The sequence below is a fragment of the Rhopilema esculentum genome, chromosome 17 (genome assembly GCF_057945365.1).
Source record: "Rhopilema esculentum isolate cy_ngs chromosome 17, ASM5794536v1, whole genome shotgun sequence".
Lineage (NCBI taxonomy): Eukaryota > Metazoa > Cnidaria > Scyphozoa > Rhizostomeae > Rhizostomatidae > Rhopilema > Rhopilema esculentum.
The window spans coordinates 1501200-1524814 of NC_142831.1; the positions used below are offsets into that span (position 1 = coordinate 1501200).

At 35.9% G+C, this 23615-nt stretch overlaps 2 protein-coding genes across 5 annotated transcripts in view; one reads left to right on the forward strand and one right to left on the reverse strand.

Annotated features, from left to right (window-relative positions):
* LOC135683450 (diacylglycerol kinase zeta) overlaps positions 1-15552 on the reverse strand; it is a 50671-nt gene extending 35119 nt beyond the window's left edge. Inside the window, exon 1 of one of the 4 annotated variants that reach the window (XM_065198708.2) lies at positions 15353-15552. In XM_065198708.2, coding sequence (XP_065054780.1) covers positions 15353-15414 — 62 coding nt within the window. In that variant the 5' untranslated portion in view covers positions 15415-15552. The other 3 variants (XM_065198716.2, XM_065198720.2, XM_065198729.2) reach the window with 3 other exon arrangements.
* Positions 15553-20512: 4960 nt separating this feature from the next.
* LOC135683527 (uncharacterized) overlaps positions 20513-23615 on the forward strand; it is a 46015-nt gene continuing 42912 nt past the window's right edge. The window contains exon 1 of the mRNA XM_065198826.2: positions 20513-20659. The gene's annotated coding sequence lies outside the window, so the exon portion shown is untranslated. The remainder of the gene's footprint in view (positions 20660-23615) is intronic.

The window sequence follows — 23615 nt, forward strand, 5'->3', positions numbered from 1 at the left end:
GATGAAAAATATATACCCAGTTGTGGATCAAAATAGGCCAATCAGAAAAATGCAAGCACAAGAACCGTATAGTTGACTGATCAGTGCTACGTGCCTATAGAAAAATTACCACTGTAGTCCAAGAGAGAAAACGAACTTATTCTGTCTACACAATGGCGGCTTTTTCGTTTATATGTAGATCGATTCCAAAACTTCTAGAGGGAAAGACCACCGGGCTCTGCCAATTATCCGAAACAAGTCGTCATTATTGAGTTTAGCACAATCTGGGTTGTCTAAAAAATGTTGTCAGATGACAGAGTCGCTAGATTTTGCCGTGTTTTCTAGACCTACAAGATCGAGGAGACTGTTCTCTTTGAGGGCCAGTTTCGTTTCTTATGTTGGAACGAACATGTTGTTTTATCCTATGTTTTATCCCCCGATTTTGCTTAAACTATGGTCTTGAATAACCGCATTGTTATGATTTAAAAGATTTGTACAAGAGTTATGATTTTGATGAAACGAAAGAAAAAGTTAATGAAGAAACAAATGCTCAAATAGAACCTTATTTACATCGTAAATACAAACGCATAAAAAAATTAAAGAGTTGAATCATTTGAAAACGCCATGATATTTGAAAATGAATAGTTTTCGTTTTTACGTAAAGTGTTTGGTTCGTTTTTACTAAAAAGAAAACGCTAACTTATGAAAATGCTTATGTGTAGAAAACACCTGAGGTCTGTTCACACAATGTTGTATACAAATAAATACGACACAATATATGGACGCTCAATCTCGATTGTCAATGCCAAGTAGAAGCCGACTAGTTCTTTTGTCACTAACTTTTCAACCTTTGCACTCCTTCCAAAGATGCTTATAAGGCAATTTTTTGTAGAGGTGTGAAATAGAGCGCCTTAAGTTTCTTAAAAGCTCAATCTATGGATCATTTTCATTTCGCTTAGAGCAAGGCCTAATACATGGTCTACTAACATTTGCTAATTCTTGACAGCCAACTTGTTTGACATTTGCTCTTCAAAAAGGCATTTGAGACTTTCAGTTCTTTGCAAACATGAAATGGATTTTGTGTTGCTTTCTGGCCATATTTTGTGAGGTTTATGTCAACCAAACCATCATAAAAACAAAGAAAGATCAAAATAACCAAAATTTACAAAAACCTTCAAATACATGGCAACGATATCAGGTCTGTCATCAGCTAAACACAAAACCAGAGTATTGATAAACATGTTCTTTCTGACACGTTTTTGTGCATAAAAATTCATGTTATGCTAAAAGCAGCTTGTTATATTCAACAAAAGTGTCCTTAAAAAGCAGATGTTGTGTACAGAATTTAAAAACCTATCAAGACAATATAAGCTGGCGCTAAAGTTCTATTTTACATTTTGCTTCAAGATTTGCATTAAATATACATTAAAATGGTCTATTAATAACAAAAAATCACTTTTGATCTGAAGCTTTAAATTAAACATAAGGTTAGTGAAAAACTCTTGTCACAGTCCAAAAAATACTTCAAAAATCTAGACCACTTATTAGTAAACATGCCTGAAGAAATTTTCCTATTAAATGTTGGCTTGAAATTGTGATGGCATAGCACATAGTACCTTTCAGTTAGTTATTGTCCTATAAAAGGTTAATAGATAAAGATGCATCATATTGGAAAGTTGAAGAATTAAGTTCTCTTTATATGATCACTCAGCAAAATTTCTTGGAAAATAGGGGTATAAGCAAAAGAGCATTTCATAAACAATCATTTGAATGATAGCCTTGCAAGCTTTTTGGACAAGGAACAAGTATCCTTACAGTTTTTGCCTTGACAGTTACCAAACATTTTTGTTCAATGTCTAAACGGTGGCAAATCCAGCCTTAAAAATCTGGGGGGGGGGGTGCTAGCCAGGGACCAGCTTTTAGTTATAGGGGCCAATGCTATCTATTACTCAAAATTGGCTACAGAGCACCAATTTCTGTTGCCCCCTAGAGAAGTATGTCCTTTGTACAACTCTATCAGGCTGATGGAACTTCAATGTTAAGATTGATTAAGTGCTTGGTAAAGGACACTGTCATGGCTTTGGTTTGGAACTATTACCTTCTAGGGATGACATTAAACTGCATTTGAATATCAACAACATTTATAGGTTTAGGCTATTGAAGAGAAACAATGTTTCTGGGGGCCTCTAAAGATTGGGGACCCTTTCTTCTTTAACTAAAGGTAACTTTGGTCCTTTTCTTCACAGAGTTTTATCTGTTTTAAATGATAATATGAACATTAGAATATCAACAGAATAATTATATACTTCTCAAAATGAAAGGCTAATAGCTTTGTGAAGTTGATTGAACAAATTTTTCCAAAGTAGTTATGTTGTATACCCAACCTTCATGAGATCGAGCAAATCATTCTGTTACACAGAATTTCAAATCATAGAATTTCGATAAGCAATAGTACAGAATAGATTGCCAAGGTATACTGGGATAGTATTGGTATTTCCCTGTGCTGGGTTCCAGAGCGATAAGGGTTTTCAATGGGATAAGGAGAATCTTGGTTTGGGTTGACCCTGCACACCCCACTCCAAGAAGGTGTATCTGTGAATAACATACGACCAATATAGAATTTAAAAAGGAGTAAAATGATTTTTAAGAATGAATTTTTTTTGGTAACTAGAAAGGAGCCAAAATTTTTATCAATGTTCACCTGGCTTACAAATCAAAGCGCTTATCAGGGCCTCTAGCTTATTAAATGAAAGCACTAAAGATAGCACTGAGCAAAATAGAAGAGAGCAACCATAACAAAGCCAAAAAACGATTGAACTGCTATTGAAGAAAACATCAAATTTTAATAGAAATTTGAAAAAACTGGGGGGCCAAACAAGGGGCCAAGAAAATTTCTGGGGGGCATGTCCCCCGTAGAAATGCCACTGTGACTGAAATACTTTATTTTTGCTTCATCTGGCAATATGGTGGAAAAAACTAACATAATCAATGCAAGATTAAGGACACCAAACTTGGTAAACACAATCACAACAATTTTCATGAAAAAGAAATATAAATATACCAAAAGACAAGAAGTAATCATGATTATTATCATGTTGGATAAGTCTCTTGTTTATCAATATAGGGGGTCAGACCTTTGTTCTTCTCCTGCACATAAAATTTATATATGGGAGCACGAAGAAAACTACAAAAAATATCAAATAAAGATTCACAAGAAAACAGGTCATAGGGTCTGTGGTTAGTGTCCCTGACATGATGAATTTTCACTAAGAGGAAGGAAAATTGTGCTCTCTATGGAATTCTGAGCAATTGAATCACAAGGTGAGGTCACATTGAGAGGAAGGACCAGGACACTCGCAGTCTATTTAAAACTATCTTTGGAGGCTGATACAAGAGCAAATTCAAATACAAATGTTCACATCGTTATATACCATTTAATAATAGACTAAAAATTTAAACATTTAAAAATAGACTAAAAATTTTTGAGATGGCAATACATATGATTTGAATTAATATATTATTAATGATTAGTGTTGCTATGTAGAAAAACTCATTATAAAAAAACACACTCTGAAAGACCATTCAGCCTGATTCCAAAGTAAAGTTTGTCTCTCTTTTAACTAAAAAGACAAATGACTGTTTGCAGAATTTGAAGTCCATTGCGTATGTCAGCTAGGGAGTTCAAGTTTGGGTTAAACCTATAAAGGAGCCATTTCACTTCCTGGCATTTGAAATTGGCCATGGCTTTTCCAACAGAACCTTGGAGACTTTATGAAAAGTGACTTGCATGATGGTTAATACTTGAAAATCGACACTAACATAATCATCTGATCAAAATTTAGAGATCTACAGTTTGACAAGCAATAAACGACATGCTACAAAGGGTAGTGCTAGCTGATAGCAACAGAAAAATTTCCACATTTCAATGTGATTGTTAGTTGTACGATGCCCAGAAGAGATACGACTGCAGCAAAGTTGATTATGTGGGTGCTATATGACCAAAACATTTGCATTTCGCAACCACTAGGGTCAGTCGACAAGAGCAACATAGATCGAGACCAAACATAAACAAGAATGGCCTACCGCGATCAAGAGATAATCTTCACTCACCGATCGTTTTTTTCAACAGATGTAAAGCAAAAATTGTTGGACTTCCAGCTGGTGCCTACTTATGTGGATTAAATGCTGCATTTTCTTTGACCTGCACCAAGAAGGACCCAGAATTGTCAACTGCAGAAAGTTCCTGGTCTTCCAACAGATTCAGGATTCCCGCCCACGCAAAGACGGGGGTCTTCTTCAGTCAAAAGCAGACAACTTCTGAAATAATGACGCACAGATTACATTTGTGCGGGGACGCTGTCTATTTTCAAGGTGGTATTGGACGAGGGGCAAATCACTCCAGGAAAATCTCGTACACTTTTTGCGAAAATCCTTTTGTTTTATTTGAAAATCCATAGAAATCCTTTTGTAATAGGGAAATCTCGTACGCTGTTTGCAAGAGTGAATTGCCCCTTGGTATTTGAATTTTCTCTAACTTCCCGAAAGTTTTATTTGAAATTTCTCTAACTTCCTCAATGAGGTGGCAAGCTTTTGAAAAATGCACAACAAACAATTTACACTCCAACGACATTTTAATTTCAGAATATGTTCGTGGGGATTTTTGAAAGAAATATCTCTTTTTCATCCTATCCCATACAGGGACCGAGCCCTACTCTAAAAGAGGATGGGCTGAAATGGGTGTGACCGAAAAAATTTTGAGGCCACGCCCTCTTGAACGCCGGAAAACGCCTCTTTTAGAAAATGCTTGCTTATTTCTCTGGTTCAGAGAAGATCAAATCAAAGATCAAATCAAAACCAAAAATCAATAACTTTAGAGATAGATAGAATTAGCTCGAGGGTAATAAAAAACCAAACTAACCAAGTTAGAAAATACATTATATCATTAAACAAGATGAAACACCTAGAAAAAGAACAAAAATGGTTTCCATTCAATGAGAACTGCTACTGCATAGGAGTAAACTATCCAAAGTTGCGTTGAAGTGAACCATCAAAAAAAATTTCTAGCCAATTATTGCAAAAAGTGGGTGGGGTATAGCTATAGCCCCTGCTAGCCCAATGGCTGCGCGGAGCTTGATCCCATATCGTCGGTCTCCGAATACTTATACCATTTTGCGCTTGAACTTCCTACCGCAGGCCACCATATACCAGGAATGTAGGGACTGGGTCCCCCCTTGTAACAAGGAATGTAAATCCTACAAAGTGGCCTTTTTCTACTTTTTACTTTTGTCTTAGGAGATAGTTTTTAGCGAGAGCCTCCTTGTGCTTCTTGTAGTAGTACAGCCCTGAATAAAGCTCCTTGGGAAGGGGGAGTGGAACGAACAAAAAATGTCTGAAGGAACGTGACAATTAATGTCTAGTAATGGGCCTTGGGGGCTCAGGCCCCCAAATCAGCGTTCTTGTCGGAAAATTCAGGCTTTCGTCGGGTAATTGACGTCAGTTTTAAGCCGTTTCCATTATCAGGTTTTTCTGCCATCAGTGACGTTAAAACTGACCTTGTAATTTAACCTCAACCTTAAGGTGCAGTGACACATATTCTTACAGTTATGACGCGATTTTATGCAGTGATAAACAAGAAAAGTGAGCATTGATAAAACTATAGTCAAAGTGAGTAAACTTTCTGAATTTTTCACAAACTTTGACAGCCTGAACAAACCCAGGGTAACAAAGAGAGGGAACAGGGGTGGTCAAATTCCTAACGTAACAGAAGTATGGTTAACAATACTTTTTAAACGAAATATAATGACTGCAAAAATCAATCTGAAATGCATTTTGAGCTAACCTAAAGGGTGTGTCGCCCTCCTGGGGCTCTTTAGCCTCTCTGTGGCCTCGAACATACCTAATGCAACATTTTCCAGTACTAAATAATTAAATAAACGGCATTGATTGGTCAATCTCAACAGTCGTGTGCTCGCGTTTCTGATTGGCCTATTTCGATCCACAACTTAATGTATATATATATATTCCCTGGCTTAGATTTTTCGATCTATGTTCTGACGTTTTAAACTTTGAAGAGTGTCAGACGAAAAGTTTTAGTTTACTCAAACGTTTGCTTTTTTCAAAGCTATTTTCAAGTTTTGTACCACCAAAAGAAAGAAAAAAGGAAGAAAAAAGAAAGAAAAGATAAAAAGCAGAAAATGTACCTCAAAGTTTAGTTTACTGTTATTTTATTTAGCTGAAGTCGGTGGACATCTTGTATCACCGGTGGATTTACACTTCACGGTGTGACGGAAAGCGGAAATCGGTAAACGGGTCGGAAAGTTTCCGCCCATCAATTTCCACTTGGCTTCCTTTCCATGTCTATTTCGTGCAATAAAACGTGCCCAAGGAAGGGGAAGAAGGCATGTTTATGCTAAACAACATTATGATGCTTTTTCTTTTGAAAGAAGATTGAAAAGTTAACAGAGAAAGAAATACGAGAAGAGCATAAAAGAGTGAAACAGTTCCAAGAAAAAAGCAAAAAGGAAATTTCCACCCAAGGAACTATGAAATGACAAGTGTTGCTATGAAAAATACAAGAAGGGCCTTCTCGAAAAATTTCTCAAAAAGGATGGCAAAAAGTAAAAAAGGGTTCATTATTGGCATTTAGAAGGGGGCTCTACAATTCTGCCTGCTTCTCCTGATGATAGGTAGTACTATTTCAAGTATTTCAGAATGACTGTGTCTCAGTTCGAAGCACAGCTTGTTGCTGAAGTTATGACGCAATGCCTCGAACATGATTGGTTGAGATTTCAAACGGTACGAATTCCATGGAAAAAAGTTGCCTTGATTTAAACTTTCAAAAACGGAAAGCGGTACGGTAAGCGTGCCGTTCTTGAATTTCAAAATATCTTCTGCCCAGGCTTATACCGTATACCGTACCGTATACCGTATACCGTTTTCCGTAGACCGTTTTCCGTATACCGTATACCGTATACCGTATACCGTTTTTCGTCCATACAATGAAGAGGAAATCCACCTTTGTATGAGATATCAATCGTGATATGTACGTTGCGTGTGGTACTTGATCCAAAATAACGATAATATAGTTAGCAAATAAATTGAATACCAGAATGAAAATAAAATAGTTTGATTGTTAAAAACACAGATCGGTCTTTTTAACTATCATAACTATCAAACTATTATATTTTCAATCGTGATATCAAAGATCATTTATGGACTGTTCTTCTAGCTACTAAATTAAAGGGCTTGGTCACCAAAGACTTTTTAATGGTCCTGCATAAATATCACCTTTTGTCATCAAAATTTGCAAGGATAAATTTCTTTAAAACTAGGTATGATCCAAGATATTATCTTGCCGGAATATCTTGAAGGAAAGCCTGAATGTACGCCTAGTAAGTTGCTTGCTCGAAAACTCGAATTGCTTCCCTGTGGATGCACTGATATCAAACGAGAGGGAAGTTTCACCTCGAACTATGCGTTTGACCACCCATGTTGGGTCACCCAACATTTGCAAACCGATGTTGGATGAAGTTTGATCACGGTCAAAAACAAATTTTGCTTTTCAATGTTGGGTGTAATTTTGAATGCGTTTGACCAATCCATCCAACATTTCACCCAACATTTCATTTTCTAGGCATGCGCATGATTCGAACTTCTTTATTGTCATTTGAGCGGAGGTGAATCCAGATTGATTTGTGAGCAACGTTTTTCAAAGTTATCGAGTGAAAAATGGAAAGCAAAAGCAGAGTGCAGAATGAAATAATCTAACAATTGATAGCTGAGGAAAGAGTGGCGGATTAGGATGAACGTAGCACTGACGTGGAGAGTCACAGCAGCGATAACGATCTAGATTTAGGCATAGGCCTAACGGAAAGCTATACGTTTCAACATGTTGTTTTCGAAATCAGCTGTCATTATTCACTTTTGTTTTACGCGCCTTTTTATCATCTGTGAATTAGTGCTGCAAACATGTCGCTGCGCAGGCAATGCACGGTGATGAAAATGTTAGATGAAACGTTGGGCGAAATGTTGGATGCGTTTGACCGGGGCTTGAGAGCCATTTCGTTTTCTTACATCATTCCGACATACGGTATTACCCCGACACTGAATTATTAAAAACTGAAGCCTGCCAGATGGCTCCACATCTACCCTGATAAGAAACTAATAACCCTGAAACTGAGTTCGCTTGGTGAGCACCTACTGGAACTAAAAGTATCTGCTTTTTTAGTTTGCACAGGAGGGCATTATCACATCAAAGCTTAATCAAATTTGAACAAGCTATCCAAAATTTGATTTAATATAACCAACATAAAAGCAGTTTTCATGGTTTCTATTCAAACATACATGCACGTTTGGTGAGAATTCTTGCAGTAATTAAACGAAATTGTTCAGCCAGCATAATCGTATTGCCCATTTATAAGAAACCAAGAAAACTTTTTGTTACAAAATGAGTTTCTTAGTGGCCGGGTAGTACTGTAGTATTGTGTGTAATTATATAAAAAGGAAAAATCCTGTTGAAGAGATGAAATCTGATAGAATCAAATCTAAAAGGACTAGGATCAGAAAGTTTTATACGAGCTGTGAATTATCAGAATTATGTGAGTCCGATATATTGGGGTATGAGTGTAAGAAAAATAGATCTCAGGTTTGCTTTCAATTGAATTTTAAGAAACATTGCCAAACAGAACAGCTAATAAAGAAAGTGAAAGTGGAAAATAGGTCACAAGAAATCGTTTCCAAAAGAAACACTACTAAAATACCATCCCACGGACAGCTCACATACAACAAAGACATTTTCAATATTGACAAACGAATTTTTCCCCACTTGTCTGCATTACTGAAGATCCACGACTAGATTAGAATTATAAAGAGTCCTATACCATATGCAGTTAACTCCTCCACAGGGTCCTTAATGTCTTCAACTGCCGAGCAACATTTCCAGGTTGAAACAAGAAGCAGGTTTTGAAATTCGAACAATACAAAAAATGGCCGGACTTTGTTTGCTCACTTCGAAACCACCTGCAACTGAGTCGATCTTATCGATTAAATACGATTCAGTAGTATAATTAAAAGGCTCTCTATTTGAATCTTATTTACGTTGTTATCAATTTTAAGAAATCATATTTTCATTATCCCTGAAAGTAAGCCAATCCATAGCAATAAATTTTCACAAAGTTGATAAACAGATAAAATAGCGATCTAAAAAAAATTTTAAGACAGAAAGAATATTGCTTCTTTGAAACAAGGCGAATCGGAGACTCTAGATCATATAACATGTGTTGCAAAATCACTTAAAAGCCGACATCATGCTACACATAATTTGTGCTGTATTTGCTTCAAAAAAAACTTTTTTATAAAATCAAATTGTTTAAAGTATTTTGGTTTATGTGCGAGATCACATTGATAAAACGATACAGTATTTTTGTTGTCAGAACTAACGAAATGAACGTTCTAACCGCAAAATACATGAAACGAGGAAAGCTGTACGTTTGCACATAATATGTACTTGAGAAAACTTTTGAGAGGGAGCATCCTCTCCAGTTATCTCAAAGAATTGTAGGCAAGTAATGGAAAACAGAACAACGAAGAAACATAGATTATATTGATTCTACGAAGAGAGAAACACAGATTTCTGTGGGAGAGCTGGCGAGGATGAGGCAATAGATTAAGCTATGTAAGCGATCAATTTTAAAACTTTATAGATTTGATGATTAAATAAATTGATTAAAAAATGGATGAAGTGAGAAAGTGACAAAATTGTGATAAACCATTAATTATTAATGATTTACGCATTTCTATTAGGCATAATGTCTTCATCAAAACAAACGACAAATGAAATATCACACTATAGCCACTAAAGCATCATAGATAGACCAGATTCCAATAAAAAACCAAGAAAATGCATTTAGAAAGCGAAGGAATTCCGGTATCACGTCACACACGGTATTTCCCCTATATGGTTTTTCTTTCTGTAATTGTTGTGAGCCAGAAAGTACTTGGCAAAAACTGGATATGATACCAAATACGGGAAGCCCTATAGACAAATCGATTTGCTCGAAATTTATGCAAATGCAAAAAGACTGATAGTTGCTACGAACATGACAAAACAAATTTGGCAAGGACTAGACGTTAACCTACTGTACACCAACATACAAGTGAATCCCTCTCGACAGTTATTTGCTTGAGATAGGACTGATAAGGGGATAAAGTTGCTACAAATATAGATAGTTAGTTAGTTTGATCGAGCGCCAGCTACAAATAATAAAAAATACCTTCCTCGTCAACCAAGTATTTAGTCAGAAAATCAGCATGTGACAGAGACTGGAAATAAACACTACAATACCGTATGCGAAACATAAAAACATGTCCCAAACTAGATAGATCCAGTTGATTAAGAATAATAGAAATGAAATTAAGAAAATTAAAGATGTTGTCTAAAAAAACATTATAACAATTCGTGACACTAAAAGATAACTGTATTTTGTTGAATTTAATGTCAATTTTCCAGCAGAAACTGGCTTAGGCATACTTCATTGAGGTCTTTTAGTGACGTAGTTAAGCGGGTGTCTTTCCCTGCACTTTCCGTTGACTCGTACTGCAAACCTCCAAGATCCGAGTCGAACGCATTACCGATTGAGCTTAAGGGCTTGAAGAATTTCAAATAGAAAGCAAGATGAGACAAGCATCTAAGCTTCTGTATAGAAATATTGAGAAAATGTTGCTTCAAATGCCAGTGGATATTTTGGGAAGTTAGCTCATCGTGACAAACGATGAAAGACCACAGAACGAGTTTGAATCATTGGATCATTCGAGGCTATACAATTAAAAATAGTCGAAGACATTCATAGCAAGGAGGATTCTTGTTTAGCGGCTAGACCTGAACACGGACAGACGTATAGACGCGTTAGTGTGCAGAACAGGACGACTCGTAGTTGCAGCTCAGAGTTTGACGCTTAATACGATCATCAGACAACTCTAAAACTGTGATCTTCGTAGGTAGGCTACTATTACATTTAGTCGCTATGCCTGCGGGGTTCACTTCTAAAGCTTTGGTTCAGTTGCCTTAATCTGGGAAAAATTGATAGTATTGGACAAACAAACTTGCATAAAAAACGAAATACGAATATCAAAGTCTTTGAAATCAAAGAGCAAAACAGGAAGATAATAAACTTGACGTTGTTTTAATATATCATTATTTATCTGCTGTTGCCTATTTTATCAGCAGACTTCACCCATTCCTATAGATGGGTGGTGAAATCAGTTTTTAGACCATCCGCCAAAAGTAACGTGGCTCAGTCAATCTACAAACAACAACGAATATTTTTCGTCCAGTCAATCAGTTGCACCTTGAATTAACATAATACCAATTTGCAAATGCGAAAACAACGACTGAAATGTCCCAAAATGTTACAAAAAAATGTTACCTTAAAGGTATCGGGAGTCTCATTTTTGGCATGGTTTTGCTGCTCATTTTAATCAGCATCAACGTCTGGATATTGGAGTTTCTTCGTTCGACTTCTGCGAAATCGTCTTCATTTTCGCTCAACAATTATCGAATCAGTTATACGGACTTTTTAAGTTTAACAGCAACATTCTAATCAGTTTTTCTTAGGCCTTTTACAGAATCTGGTTTTGCACATTCACATCAATTCTATAAACCATGTGTTGCAGCCTTCTTCTGTCTAGATGGCTTGTATTTGATAAGAACAAAGCATTGTTAAGCTTGAGAATAACTTACCTCACAGCTGCCATGTTGAAAAGGATTTTCGCGCAGGTGCAACAAAGCTTTGCTAGGTTACTGACGAAAGATTTAGGAAAAACACTGGCTACCGCTCAATAAATTAAAACAATACAATATCATCAATTTGTTTCATAAATGTTTCAAAAGTATTTTTTGCAAAATTTGCTGAATCCACAAGACAATGAAGGCTACAGAACAAATATCCCATATGATCGGTTTCAAGAAAATGCTTGGAAACCTAAACAACAGATCTTTAATAATTTTATACTGACAGTGTTAAAAATTTCCTGATACACTGAACAAAATTTGAAAAAACACTGAATTAATATAAAAAATCTACCTATTTAAGACCTTGTCACATAAGTATCAAAGGATAAGAAACTTATAATACCAAATCATAATCTCTTATCCAAGAGGAAAAAATTTCTTCACTTGGATACAATTAAAAGTTCTTTAAAATTTCTTAAAAATTATAAGATACTAAGTTGGTAAGGGAGGGTCAAAAAGTTTTTTTCCATATTGAATAATCAAAAAATAAGAACACAAAAAATTAGATCAGATTTTGAGAGACTTTCACATATACACATAGTATTTTTTAATCAAATTGTTCTATTTTTTTTATAAATAGAAGCATCACTTATAGTTGAAATGATGGTCACAACTTTCTTGAGCTTCATTTAGGTAGCTTGCAATAAAAAATAGTATGTGTCTAATAGCGCTCTACAAAAGACAGTTGACATCATTATGGTAGAGGCATCAAAATGGGTATTGCTAGCACCAGAACCCCAGAGCCCCAAAGGGGGCTCGTAGAAATATTTGTCTGGGTGGTCAATAATAATAATAATAATAATAATAATAATAATAATAATAATAATAATAATAATAATAAGACAAATATTTATACAGGATATACACTTCGACAAGTTAAAACTGCTGTTATTAATGTGTGTCCTGTTTCCTATGCCTTAATGCTAATTCACTAATTATAAACAGTTGAAAATGAATCCAATAAAAGTAAGAATACAGATATAAAAAGAGCAGGTCTACCTAATTACATTCAAAGTTTCAGGTAAAATATTTAGATAAATGTCATCGAAAATGCTCCTTAAGTAGTTTCTCAAATTCCTTGTATTTTTTCTTGTAGTTTCTCTTGCAGAGTGAAATAATTGTGCAACATCAGAACCCCAAAGCCTGAGCCCCAAAGGGGGCTCATAGAAATATTTGCATGGCTGGTCAGTACAGTGTCTGTCTCAAGTTCTTCCCCAAGTAGTATACTCTTAAATTTAATTTATTTTGAAAATTTATTTTGTGACATTGGATTCTCGTTGTCGTATTGCTTTGTTCCTGTATACCTTTCATTTTAAAATCTCATTGCAAGATTCACAGAATCCGGCGGACAGCCTATCCTGCGGTTCTTCCTTCTCACACTTTCTACCCCAAGGACTTGGCTGACTCTTGGCAACCGTGGTGAAGATACATAGATATGGGGTCTGGGGGAGGCCCCTTGGAAAATATATGGGACTTATCCTTTATTTTGGCTTTGATAAATCAATAGAACTTGGGGCAAGTTGCGAATTGAGAATTTTTAAAGTAGGGGAAATTGCTAAACATTGACAAAAGAAACAAAATGGAATGCTTGTTAGCAACAAAGGACTTTGATAATTTGATTTTCTTACCCCTATGATGTCACAAGACAGGTTTCAAAGTATATTTCAACTTTGTTAGGCATAAAAACTGGTGTGCAGAGAGATTACTACACATACTTTCATGTGGATTTTGCTGTTTGGTTAATATTGTAGTAAGAAAGGTGTCATGCAGAGTATTTTTTCTCCACTTAGATAGGCCTACAACCCTTTGCTCCCGAACCCTACAAATCTTGTTCTGATCATGTTTATAAAGGTTAATAGAATATTTTTTTTTATCTGAATGGCGAAGCTGTTCAAATAATAGAATAAGCATCTTATTTTGGCAATTCTTGATCATGATGGATTCATCACAGCACAGTCTAAAATGTCATGTTTTATTTATTTATTTTTTTTTACTTTAAAATTATTTACCCAGGGTACAAGTTCAGTCTAAATACTGTTTTACAATTGAGCCTGCAAAAACAACTACTTACAAAATTAAAACGCTTTATATAGTAAAATTTACAATAATAAAAAAACGGAATATGGCTAATCAAAGATGTATAGAAAAAAAAATGATTATTTTTCCTAGAGTTTGGACATGAAAGCATTGATTTAGGGAACCATTTTTGTGTCAAAATTTGTTTCGAAATGTTATTAACTGCACAATTTGGATAATCCAAGAAAGATAAAATCATTTCCTAAAAAGGTCATATACAGACCAAGGTGCTAGGGCCTTATCAGAATAAGCTGCTAGGCTGCATATATCAAGGCAGTGCAAGCAAAAAACTTTTGGTCTGTTAGACCAATTATTCTCTTTCACAGGAAGCTGTTACCTGAGAAGTTCAACCTGCTGGATTGACCAAACTCATAAATATCAAATCAGCAAATAATGCATGTAAATCTTGCTCAATAATCTACCTGTTATGATCCTTGATCTTGCTATGAAAATTCACAACTTGCACTGATGCAAAATGAATCAGTCATTTGAAAGTCAACTTCCCTCCCTAATTATAATATATAATAATCTTAGTTTGATGTTAACAGCTTTAGTTGAATCAGGTTCTGGGAAATACTTCAACCTGAAATATCTTAAAAGAAAATTATTCCTAAGGGACGAATCAAATGCATTTAAAACCGTTATTTGATTTGGCACAGTTGCCTGATGATCATCATTTAACCATGAAATTCAGAGTGCAACTTAAAGCTGTCCTGCGAGTCACCTCTGTCTATATGGAAATAAGCACTTATTATGGACCAGTAAAACAGTAATTTTCATAACACCTAACTTCCTAACATTCAAATTTCCTTTACCTTACTTAAGTTATATATTATGTATGATCTGCTTTCATTTCTTGTTTCTACTTGTTTCTCACAAAAATTACAATGAGAACAAGAATTGTAAACAGACCGAAAAAGTTCTGAGCTAATTCTCTCACTTCTTTTGCAAACATCTTCTATTAGAAGTTATCATTCAATACATGATATGATTCAAAATCAAGAACTTGGAGGTAGAGAAAATCAATTCTGATCTCTATTATTGAACACGATATGATTCAAACATCCGAACATGTATCAGTGTGTGTGGAATATTTTGTCCCTATGACTGTGTTGTGAAAAAACTCTGACTGGAAAAACATAGACGGATATTGATTGGCTGTATGAGGTCCATTTTAAGCAAATATTAGCACAAAATGTTGAAAACATTTTTAAAATTAGAGGAATGGGAAGGCAAAGATGCCTTAATCTACATAATAAGTTGACGTCGCAAAGTGGATGTCGATATCATTACGTTCTTTAACGATCTCATTTATTGATTACCCAATTAAACAATTACGTTCACGTGCTAAATTTTCCATCGTGCTACGTTAGCACTGATCATTGGAATAAATAAGGTTGCAGTGTTTCTTTTCTCGTTCGAAAGCAGAACGAGCAATGTTTCGCATAAGGTCAAGGAAGGAGAGGCTTAGGCCCTTGAGAATAAACAGAAAACTCTTGGAAAACTTACTCGTATGAAGGCCTTTTCCCCAGCATGTTTTGCCTCCTCTCGCACAACGTTTTGCCTTCCATTAGCAGTTGTTTATGATCCACTCGAAACTTTTGCAACAAATTTTACTTGAAGCCATGTCACTAGTCTTGGGTGTCACTGCTGCACAAAACATCCTTGAAACCCTATTCCTCCGCAGATACTTGCTGCCATTCTCTCTCTCTTCCATTCCCAAAGTGAGGGCGGTATGAAATATGGTATTTAGTCAGTTAACTTCCTTTACGTAGAATGCGGAAGGAAAATAATATTGAAATCCCCTTAGTCAAGCAAAGAGAATCCTCCAGTACGGGAGAGTGAAAGCAAAGCTAATGATGTGACAATGGCCCGAATAAATTGTTTAAAATGAAAGAGCCGCCGGTTTGGTGACAAGATCTGTAAAACTTGCAGCGGTGGTGGCCAGGGATGTAGTTGTTTATAACGAGAGGGGGCGCTAAAACATTCCTTGTCCAGGCCCGCTAAATTCTGCTCGAAGTATAATTCTAACATAGGGAAATGCCATTTTGGGAAAATAAATTGATTGGGCAAGTAGAAAGTTTGCCCTATAGCTTTAGGAGTGGCGTGGATAAGAAAATGTATAGGAAAAGCGAGAAATTTAGATTTTCCGACCAAAGTCTTACAGGGGTGGCGCTAGAGACAAACCTTCAAGGTGCCGAAGTTTATATTCTCCGTAACTGCCGACGCTGGATGTGTCAAATTGCCGACAGAGAAAAAAATCGATTTGCCCCATATAGCAGGCAGGGCCGTCGCGAGGCAAGCCTCGTTGGGGGGGGGGGGTGTGGAATGCAAATTTATCTGATTAAAAAATTATTGCCTGAAACTTTTTAGCTGGTGCCACAAACCTCTGCAATACATTTTGTCAATCTAACTCTGTAAGATAACCGACTTTCCTAACAGTCTTGTCAAATCTCTATATCGGGACGGGCAAAATATATAGTTACTACCTGAGGCGGCACCATGGTTGCCGCCGAAGGGGGAGGAAATTTTCGAATTGTGATGCTTCTAGTTCCCTGGAAAATGCACTCTTTTAAGCAGATTCCACTAAAGCAATCCTCCTAATCCCATTGAAAATTATTGTCTTTTTGCAAAACTTTTTTACAGCAGAACAAAACAACAATTTCGCTGTGGTCTTGAAAAATACCATGTTGTCAGTTACTAAATTTAGATCCCTCTCTCCATCTTAGCATGCCTTTTGAATGTGGAGCTCATAGTGAATTGCAGTTGACGCTTCTACTGAGAAACTTTAGGAGAAATGAGCACGAGGCACAATTTTACCTAAGATTGCTTGATCCTTTATTGATTTTATGACAGGAAGGTCTCTGAAATACCTAAAGCGTTTCTTCCACCGAGCGGATTTTACCTGAAATTTCCTATTGAGATACTATTGGGGTGGGTATGACAACCCCCCAGTCGCGACGCCCCTGAAAGCACCTCCAATGAAGGGGCACCGAAGGGTCATGGCCCCCACTTTTTTACAAAGCAATAGAGCATTTTTCCAAAATCTTTTGTTGTGGGTGCAAAATTCTCCCTTGCCCCCTTCCCGTCCCCCACTTTCCAACCTGTGTCGAGTCCACCAGATTTTCTCGGCAATTTGTGCCTTGTTAGAAACTTAATGCGCAAATATTGCCTATTGTTGAATATTTCTTCCTATCTATGGTGGAAGAAGTTAATCAATGGTTTTCTCTAAACCATTTGTTTGTCGCAAGCTATGCGGTGAACAATGCTATTGGAAAATAGTTGATGAAAAAGGACAAGAAGTGCTTTTTGAAAAATTTATTACGCAAAATGTGCTCATGATTGAAATGTTTTCATTGGCAATAATAATGTCTTGAAACGAAAAGAGAATCCCTTAAGAAGAAAATTCATTAAAAACTTTATTTATGACAGCGTGATTTTGCTGTTGTTAGGGTAAATTTCCTTGAAACGGTCCAAAACATGATCCAAATCAAGCATCTGCACGTTTCGCATAAATTCCAAGCAGCAACAGAAATTTCAACCGAGAGGAGCACCATGGTATTGTGGGTCATGCGAGGGAGCACCATGAAACAATGTCACAGCTATCACGGAAGCGACAGGATATAATGCCACTTTGATAATAAAATTGCCGAAGAAAAGCCATTGAGAAAACCATAAACCAGCCAGTGCAGTTTTCTCCTCGATTATTTATGTCATTTAAACAACATGTAAACCGGGTGACATCCATCAAGTGCCGACGGTATTGAGAAAGCAAAAATTGATTGGCTGCCGACGGGGGGGCTAACAAAAATCTAGGGGGGGCTAAAGCCCCCCCTTGCCCCCCCATGCCGCCACTCCTGAAGTCTTAGGGGACATATCTATGTGTTTGTGAATTACAAATTTGATGATAACATAAAACTACATTAGAAGTGAAATAAAACAAAGATAAGCTCTTAAAATATATTTATATTGCGGTATCATAAATCCTGATTCTTGAAGACTTTCCTGGAAATCTCCCCTTGAGAAGATTTTTCTGGACTCCTTCCAGATTTCGGAAGGCATTTTTACGCGCCATACCTCACAGAAAAATATTCCCAACTTGATTTAGAACTACGGAAGAAAACGTAAAATCCTTCCTTTCAAAATGTAGAACTTTGATAAAAAGTATAGACAACCATGCTATATTTCTGACAGCTACGCTTTACAGGGGTGTTTCGCCCCTTCGGAACACCCATCTACCTGCTTCAATGAGCTGTGGTAAAGGCGGTGCTGGTACTGGCCAGATTGAACGGAAGTCCTTGTAACCATTGTCACAGGATAATGTGACCCACCCCCTTCCACACCCATCCAAAATAGAAAGTAGGCTTCTGACCCTTGGTCTTTTTTGTCTTCTTTCAAACCGCACAGGGTTCTGCAGGTGCACTTGACGTCATCCCATTCCTAGATTTTAGAAAAGAGATACGGTTTGTTCGCAGAAAATTCAATATGTCTTGAATAAAATGTAAATATCTATAATGTTTGAAATGGTTTGAAGATTGACTTTTTCTTTCAAATCTTTATCAACTGCATTAGGCTTCAAAATATTTTCATGTTTCAGGGGTAAACGACAATCAGCATTTTAGAATCTAGAAAGTTTTACCCAGCAGATACACAATGTTGTTGCAACATTGCATAAAGATGGGAGTCATGTTGCTATATTGTACAACATATTTAAAAAGATAATAGAATAACAAAACTAATAATTAATTATTTGCTTTAAAATTAGCGTGCTAGGTCTAAAAGCTGCAATGTTGCAGCAATGCCGAGCATGCAAAAATTTGCCATTGAGCCGGGGTCTATTTAACATTTGACAAAAAGGGAAAAGTATGCCTTGAAAAAGTTTTAAGGCCCCTTCTTCCAATATTTCTCAAAACATCAATATTTCTTAAATTTTGTGGCATTGTTTCTAGCTCTTTTTAACCTTCCGAGTTCGGAGCACCAAGCATGATCTCAGGCTAGCTCCTTCCTGAGGGTAGCTAGCCTTGTTGGTAGTCATTTTTTGTCGCCTTGATTTTCCTGCAAAAATCACACTAATGATGTTACAGTTAATGTTATTTATTTCCATAACACAGTTTAACAAGGAAGACAATGTAATATGTATCAGACGCATTGATGCATTGAAAAGATCAGATGCATTGAATAATTTGCAAGAAGTTTCTGACGAATATTTCGATTTTCAACTAATGAAAAAACAGCTGTCTTTCATCTCTGCCTATTTGCAAATAGATTTTTTAGTCTTTTACAATCTGAGACCTGGTAGTGTTTGTTTCTCGACTCAATGTTGAAGCTGGCCAGATTATATTAATGCAAGCCTAACGCAGTGAGCACAAGATTTTAAAAATGTTATAACTCAACCATTTGTTCACAATAAAATTGGAAGAATCGATCAAAAAAGTGATTGAATCTAGAAATTTTTTTTTCAATTTTTTGATCGTCATATTTTTCAAATTTGCTCCTCAATCAATTATCGCTTCAGCTGAAGGTAAAAAAACTTAAGAGAATCTAAATCAATTTTAAACACCATCTTCATATAAGGTTTATTCTACTTTATCCACCATATGTTTTGGAAGATATCAGACCAAGTGATGAAAGTAATTCTGAGACTGAAATGAAATATTTTACGTGATTGTTGACAGGGTATCTTTTTCACCCATTTTTCCAGCCTGAGACCACACATCAAATGACCGAGGTACATTTATGAAAAAAAGGACTGCTCTCCTGGTACAGATGCTTGTAATCGTGATTATATTAGAGCAAAGTGCATTTCTTGGAGTGTTAAATAGCATAAGCTCTAAGACTGAGTATTGTGGCACCCAGCCTTCATCTAAAAACCTGAATTTCGGTATAAAAATCCTGAGGTGTAGCCAAGGGGGGTCTGTGGGACTGTTGCATTCCCTATATATCAAAAGTGATAAACAAATTCATATTCATGTACAATATGTACCCATACACTGTTTTGTATTCTCCTGTAGCTCAATATTTCATTGTAAGCAATTTGGCCACGTTGTATTGTTGGCAATAGCCACACTTTGCAAAATCTTACCCCCTACGAAGCAGCATTATTTTTGTCTTCTCGTGGCATTAACCGAAGTTTCTCATGGCAAGGAATTAGAAAGTTTGTTCTTTTCTTCATCATACACTTTTAAAACCAGCAAATCATAGGCAGAAACAGCTTTAAAGCTTCCACTTATGGTGCTAGACTTTTCTTTATTTGAAAAAGATATGCAATCTATAAAAAGGATGAGCTTTGAAATTTTCAATGGCAACTGCTCAAGCAGATTAGCATCAAAGTTATTGCTACAAGAGCCTAGTTGGGATGAATAGAGAACAGCAACAAATCTATTTGACTCTGCCAATGTCAATATGCTCCAATTAGAACTCTTTTATCAAATAGAAGGAGGGTTATTTTAAATTAATAGGATGGAGAGTGTATCGAAACCATAGGAATACGATTGAGTCACATCAGTGCCTTAGGAGGTACTCATGCAGAAAAGTCTGCATGGATTTAAATTCTTATTTTTTGTTTCAGTGACAAATAGAGATTACGCGAGAGACTTTTCAAAAAGAGTTAAGTGGTTGGCGATATTGCCACTTAAACATTACGCCCAAGTCTGACTTGCTTCAGGCTTGTTTCAATTAATATCTTGGAAGTCAAGATTTCACAGAGGAACAGTCGGCAAGGGAGATATTAAGTGTGAGAAGAAAGGGAGATATTTCTACGTCGCATGGAGTGAGTATGCAGGCCTTTGGGTGGATTACAAATTCAATTCTTTATTTGTAAGTATTATAGATTATACTATCTCTTTAGGATTTATCAATTAGTATGACTTTCATAATCTTTTACCAAATGACTCTTTCTCTGCTTTCTTTATTCAACTCCGTTCCAATGATTGCGGCTTATATGTTGAAACCAGACCGTATTCTCGTTGTTAAGTGGTTGCAACATTTTGTGATCATCTGAGCTTGGGGCGATAAGCACTGTTGCTTAATAGGCCAAAAACAGAGGTAATCGACTTACCACCCTTTTGATATTTTTATTCTATATGGCTGTGGTGTGGAGTCGGTCAATCGAGGAACTAAAGTATTACGTTGAGAGTTGAGAGAATACCTTGGGATACATTTATGCTTTTTTTCTCTTTTTGAAAAACATAAATGCAATAATTCGCCAAACGAAAGGACTAGCAGAGATTTCAGCGCAACTTAGCTGTGTATTTGATGAGAATTACTGTTAACCGGCCCGTCATAAAGTGATTACGAGCAATGACTTGATAACAGGCTATGCTCGAAATATTAATGATCTATTACATATTCCCAGTACAATTTAACTTAAATTTGTCTATTATATTGTACAGCACGCAAGCTGGTATATTTATGAAAACATCATAAAGTGCTCGATTTTATATAGGCAGAGCTGTGCACACGCTTTTGGTGTATATAACAGGACGCTTTTAAGTTGTTACTCCGAGTTTCCCGCTAAGTGCAATCATCAAGAAAAATGCTGTGAATTTATACTGTTATTTTTTATTTTCTCTCGGAAAATAGTGCTTTTATCAGCTATATATCTAAAAAGCTAAACTTTCAGATTGTTGCCTATCAGTCAAGTGCTTTCGAGCAGTCCTGGTACCCTGGCTATATCATTAATTTCATGTTGCTGTATGTTGTCAATAGGATTTTGGGGATCTGGGATAAAGTTTTAAAAAGGGCAAGAAACTGCACAAAAAAACTGTTGATCTAAGTTGTTCTATTCTGCTTCTAATACAAAATTTATTATAAGAAATGGTTTTCTTTAGAAAAAAAAATTGCTATGAAAACAATTTTAAGACATCATGTAGGAATACTGACATAATTCTGTTGGAATAATGAAAATATGTGACACCGTCCAAATGCAATATGAAAAGCAAAGCTAAATCAGAAATATAGAGTAATTATACAAGAGGGTACAATATAAGTGTAATGAAAATGCAATGAAAGAGTAATAGCAGTAATAAAAATATTCAACCTGGATTTTTCAACTCACTATTCTTATTTTTATCTATCTTATAGTTTTTACGTGCGATGAATATATTCTTCAACTTTGGAACATCATGAAACGTTTTTAGTTTAAAGCACTCTTAATGAATCAAATCTTACTTGTTACATCTAAAGGTTTCTCTTTATCAGTATACTAAAATTTATCTTCAAGATATTTAAAATGAAGCTTGTTGAGAAGCAAGCATTTAATTATAAAAATTTAAAACAATGTTTTACCTTGCTTCATAGTGTTATTATACTTTGTTTCCTCCGTTTTATACAGAATACTGGACATAATAACACAAATTTCGCCATCGTTCTCTTTCCATGACAATAGCATTTATATACTCCTAAGAAGATAACCCAATACAGGTCTTGATGTCACCTTTCCTGCAACGTTTTGGTCTTCTTCGGTTCCTTGCACCATTGGCGCGCCCTTCTAGTATCAATTTAGATAGTCTTACTGATGATCTTTTTCTATGGCTTCATAATATAAGAGTTCTCAAATGTGAGTGTGATCAATTATTTTTGCGATTTTAAAACTTTAAAACTTTAGAATTTTGAAACTATCTGTAGAAAAATGGCCTAGAATTTAAAAGGGTTATAAATTGATCAGTATCTTGGCATTACTGAGCTATGTTTCTTATTTCATCGACTGCAAAAGTAAATAAAAATTTCTACAGTCAGTACTTCAAAAAAGTGAGGTACGATAAATGAAAACTATACTCTTTTTTCTTCGTGTGTTATGGCATCGAATTACGCACAGGAATCATAGCGGTGCGCCATTCTCCCATCTTCTAGTTGTTTTTCTTCCGTTGTTTTCCGGTCTAACATCTTCAATCTTTGTCTTCATCTTGCTAGAATATTTAGTAAGAGATGATACTTCAAGAATGCTAGAAAGCTGAATTTGTTCCATGATATTCCAAGGTTAAAGAATATATTCATTGCAAGAAACACATAAGATAGAATAAAATTAGAATATTTAGCTGAAAAAATCCAAGTTTGATATTTTGTATTGATATGACATCCTACATGATTTAAACTACCAATGATATGACATATGATCTTCATTTCTATCTCCCCGTCTCTTCTCAACTCATGCCCAATGAAGTTCTGTTGCCTCCTCCTAATAGTGTTCAACAGGTGTTTTTTAATTCCAGTCTTGCCTAAGAACCTCCTCGTTCGTCATCTTTACTATCTATTGATTCTCAAAATAATTCCAAAGAAACATTTCTTTCTCCAAGCTTGTTTTCCACGTTCTTACTAATTACCCATGACACGCATCAAAAGAAAAGCACCGACCACTTAAACAAAAGCTTTTTGACACCAAATTCTAAATTCCGGACTCAGTAACGTTTTTTCACAATTAATATCCTAAAAACGGATGCTCTCATTTCTGCGGTTGAAATTTCCAACAGTCTCTGTAGCTTTCCTCTCTGTCTGCAATAAATGCGGTATCATCTGCCTACCTTAAGCTGCAATAGTTAGTTCCTTCAAGAGTGACCCCATCGAATGTCTTGTTCATTCTGAGAGATTCTGTACTATACAAGTTCAACAACATTGGCGATAGAACGCAGCCTTGTCGAACTCCTCTCAGCATGCCTACTCATTCACTCACTTCTCCCTGATTCCTGTTTGCAGCTTTCTTATCATAATTCAAGTTCCTTATCGACCTCAATTTGTTCCCATCAATATCTTCTAGGAATTCTATAGGCTATCCATC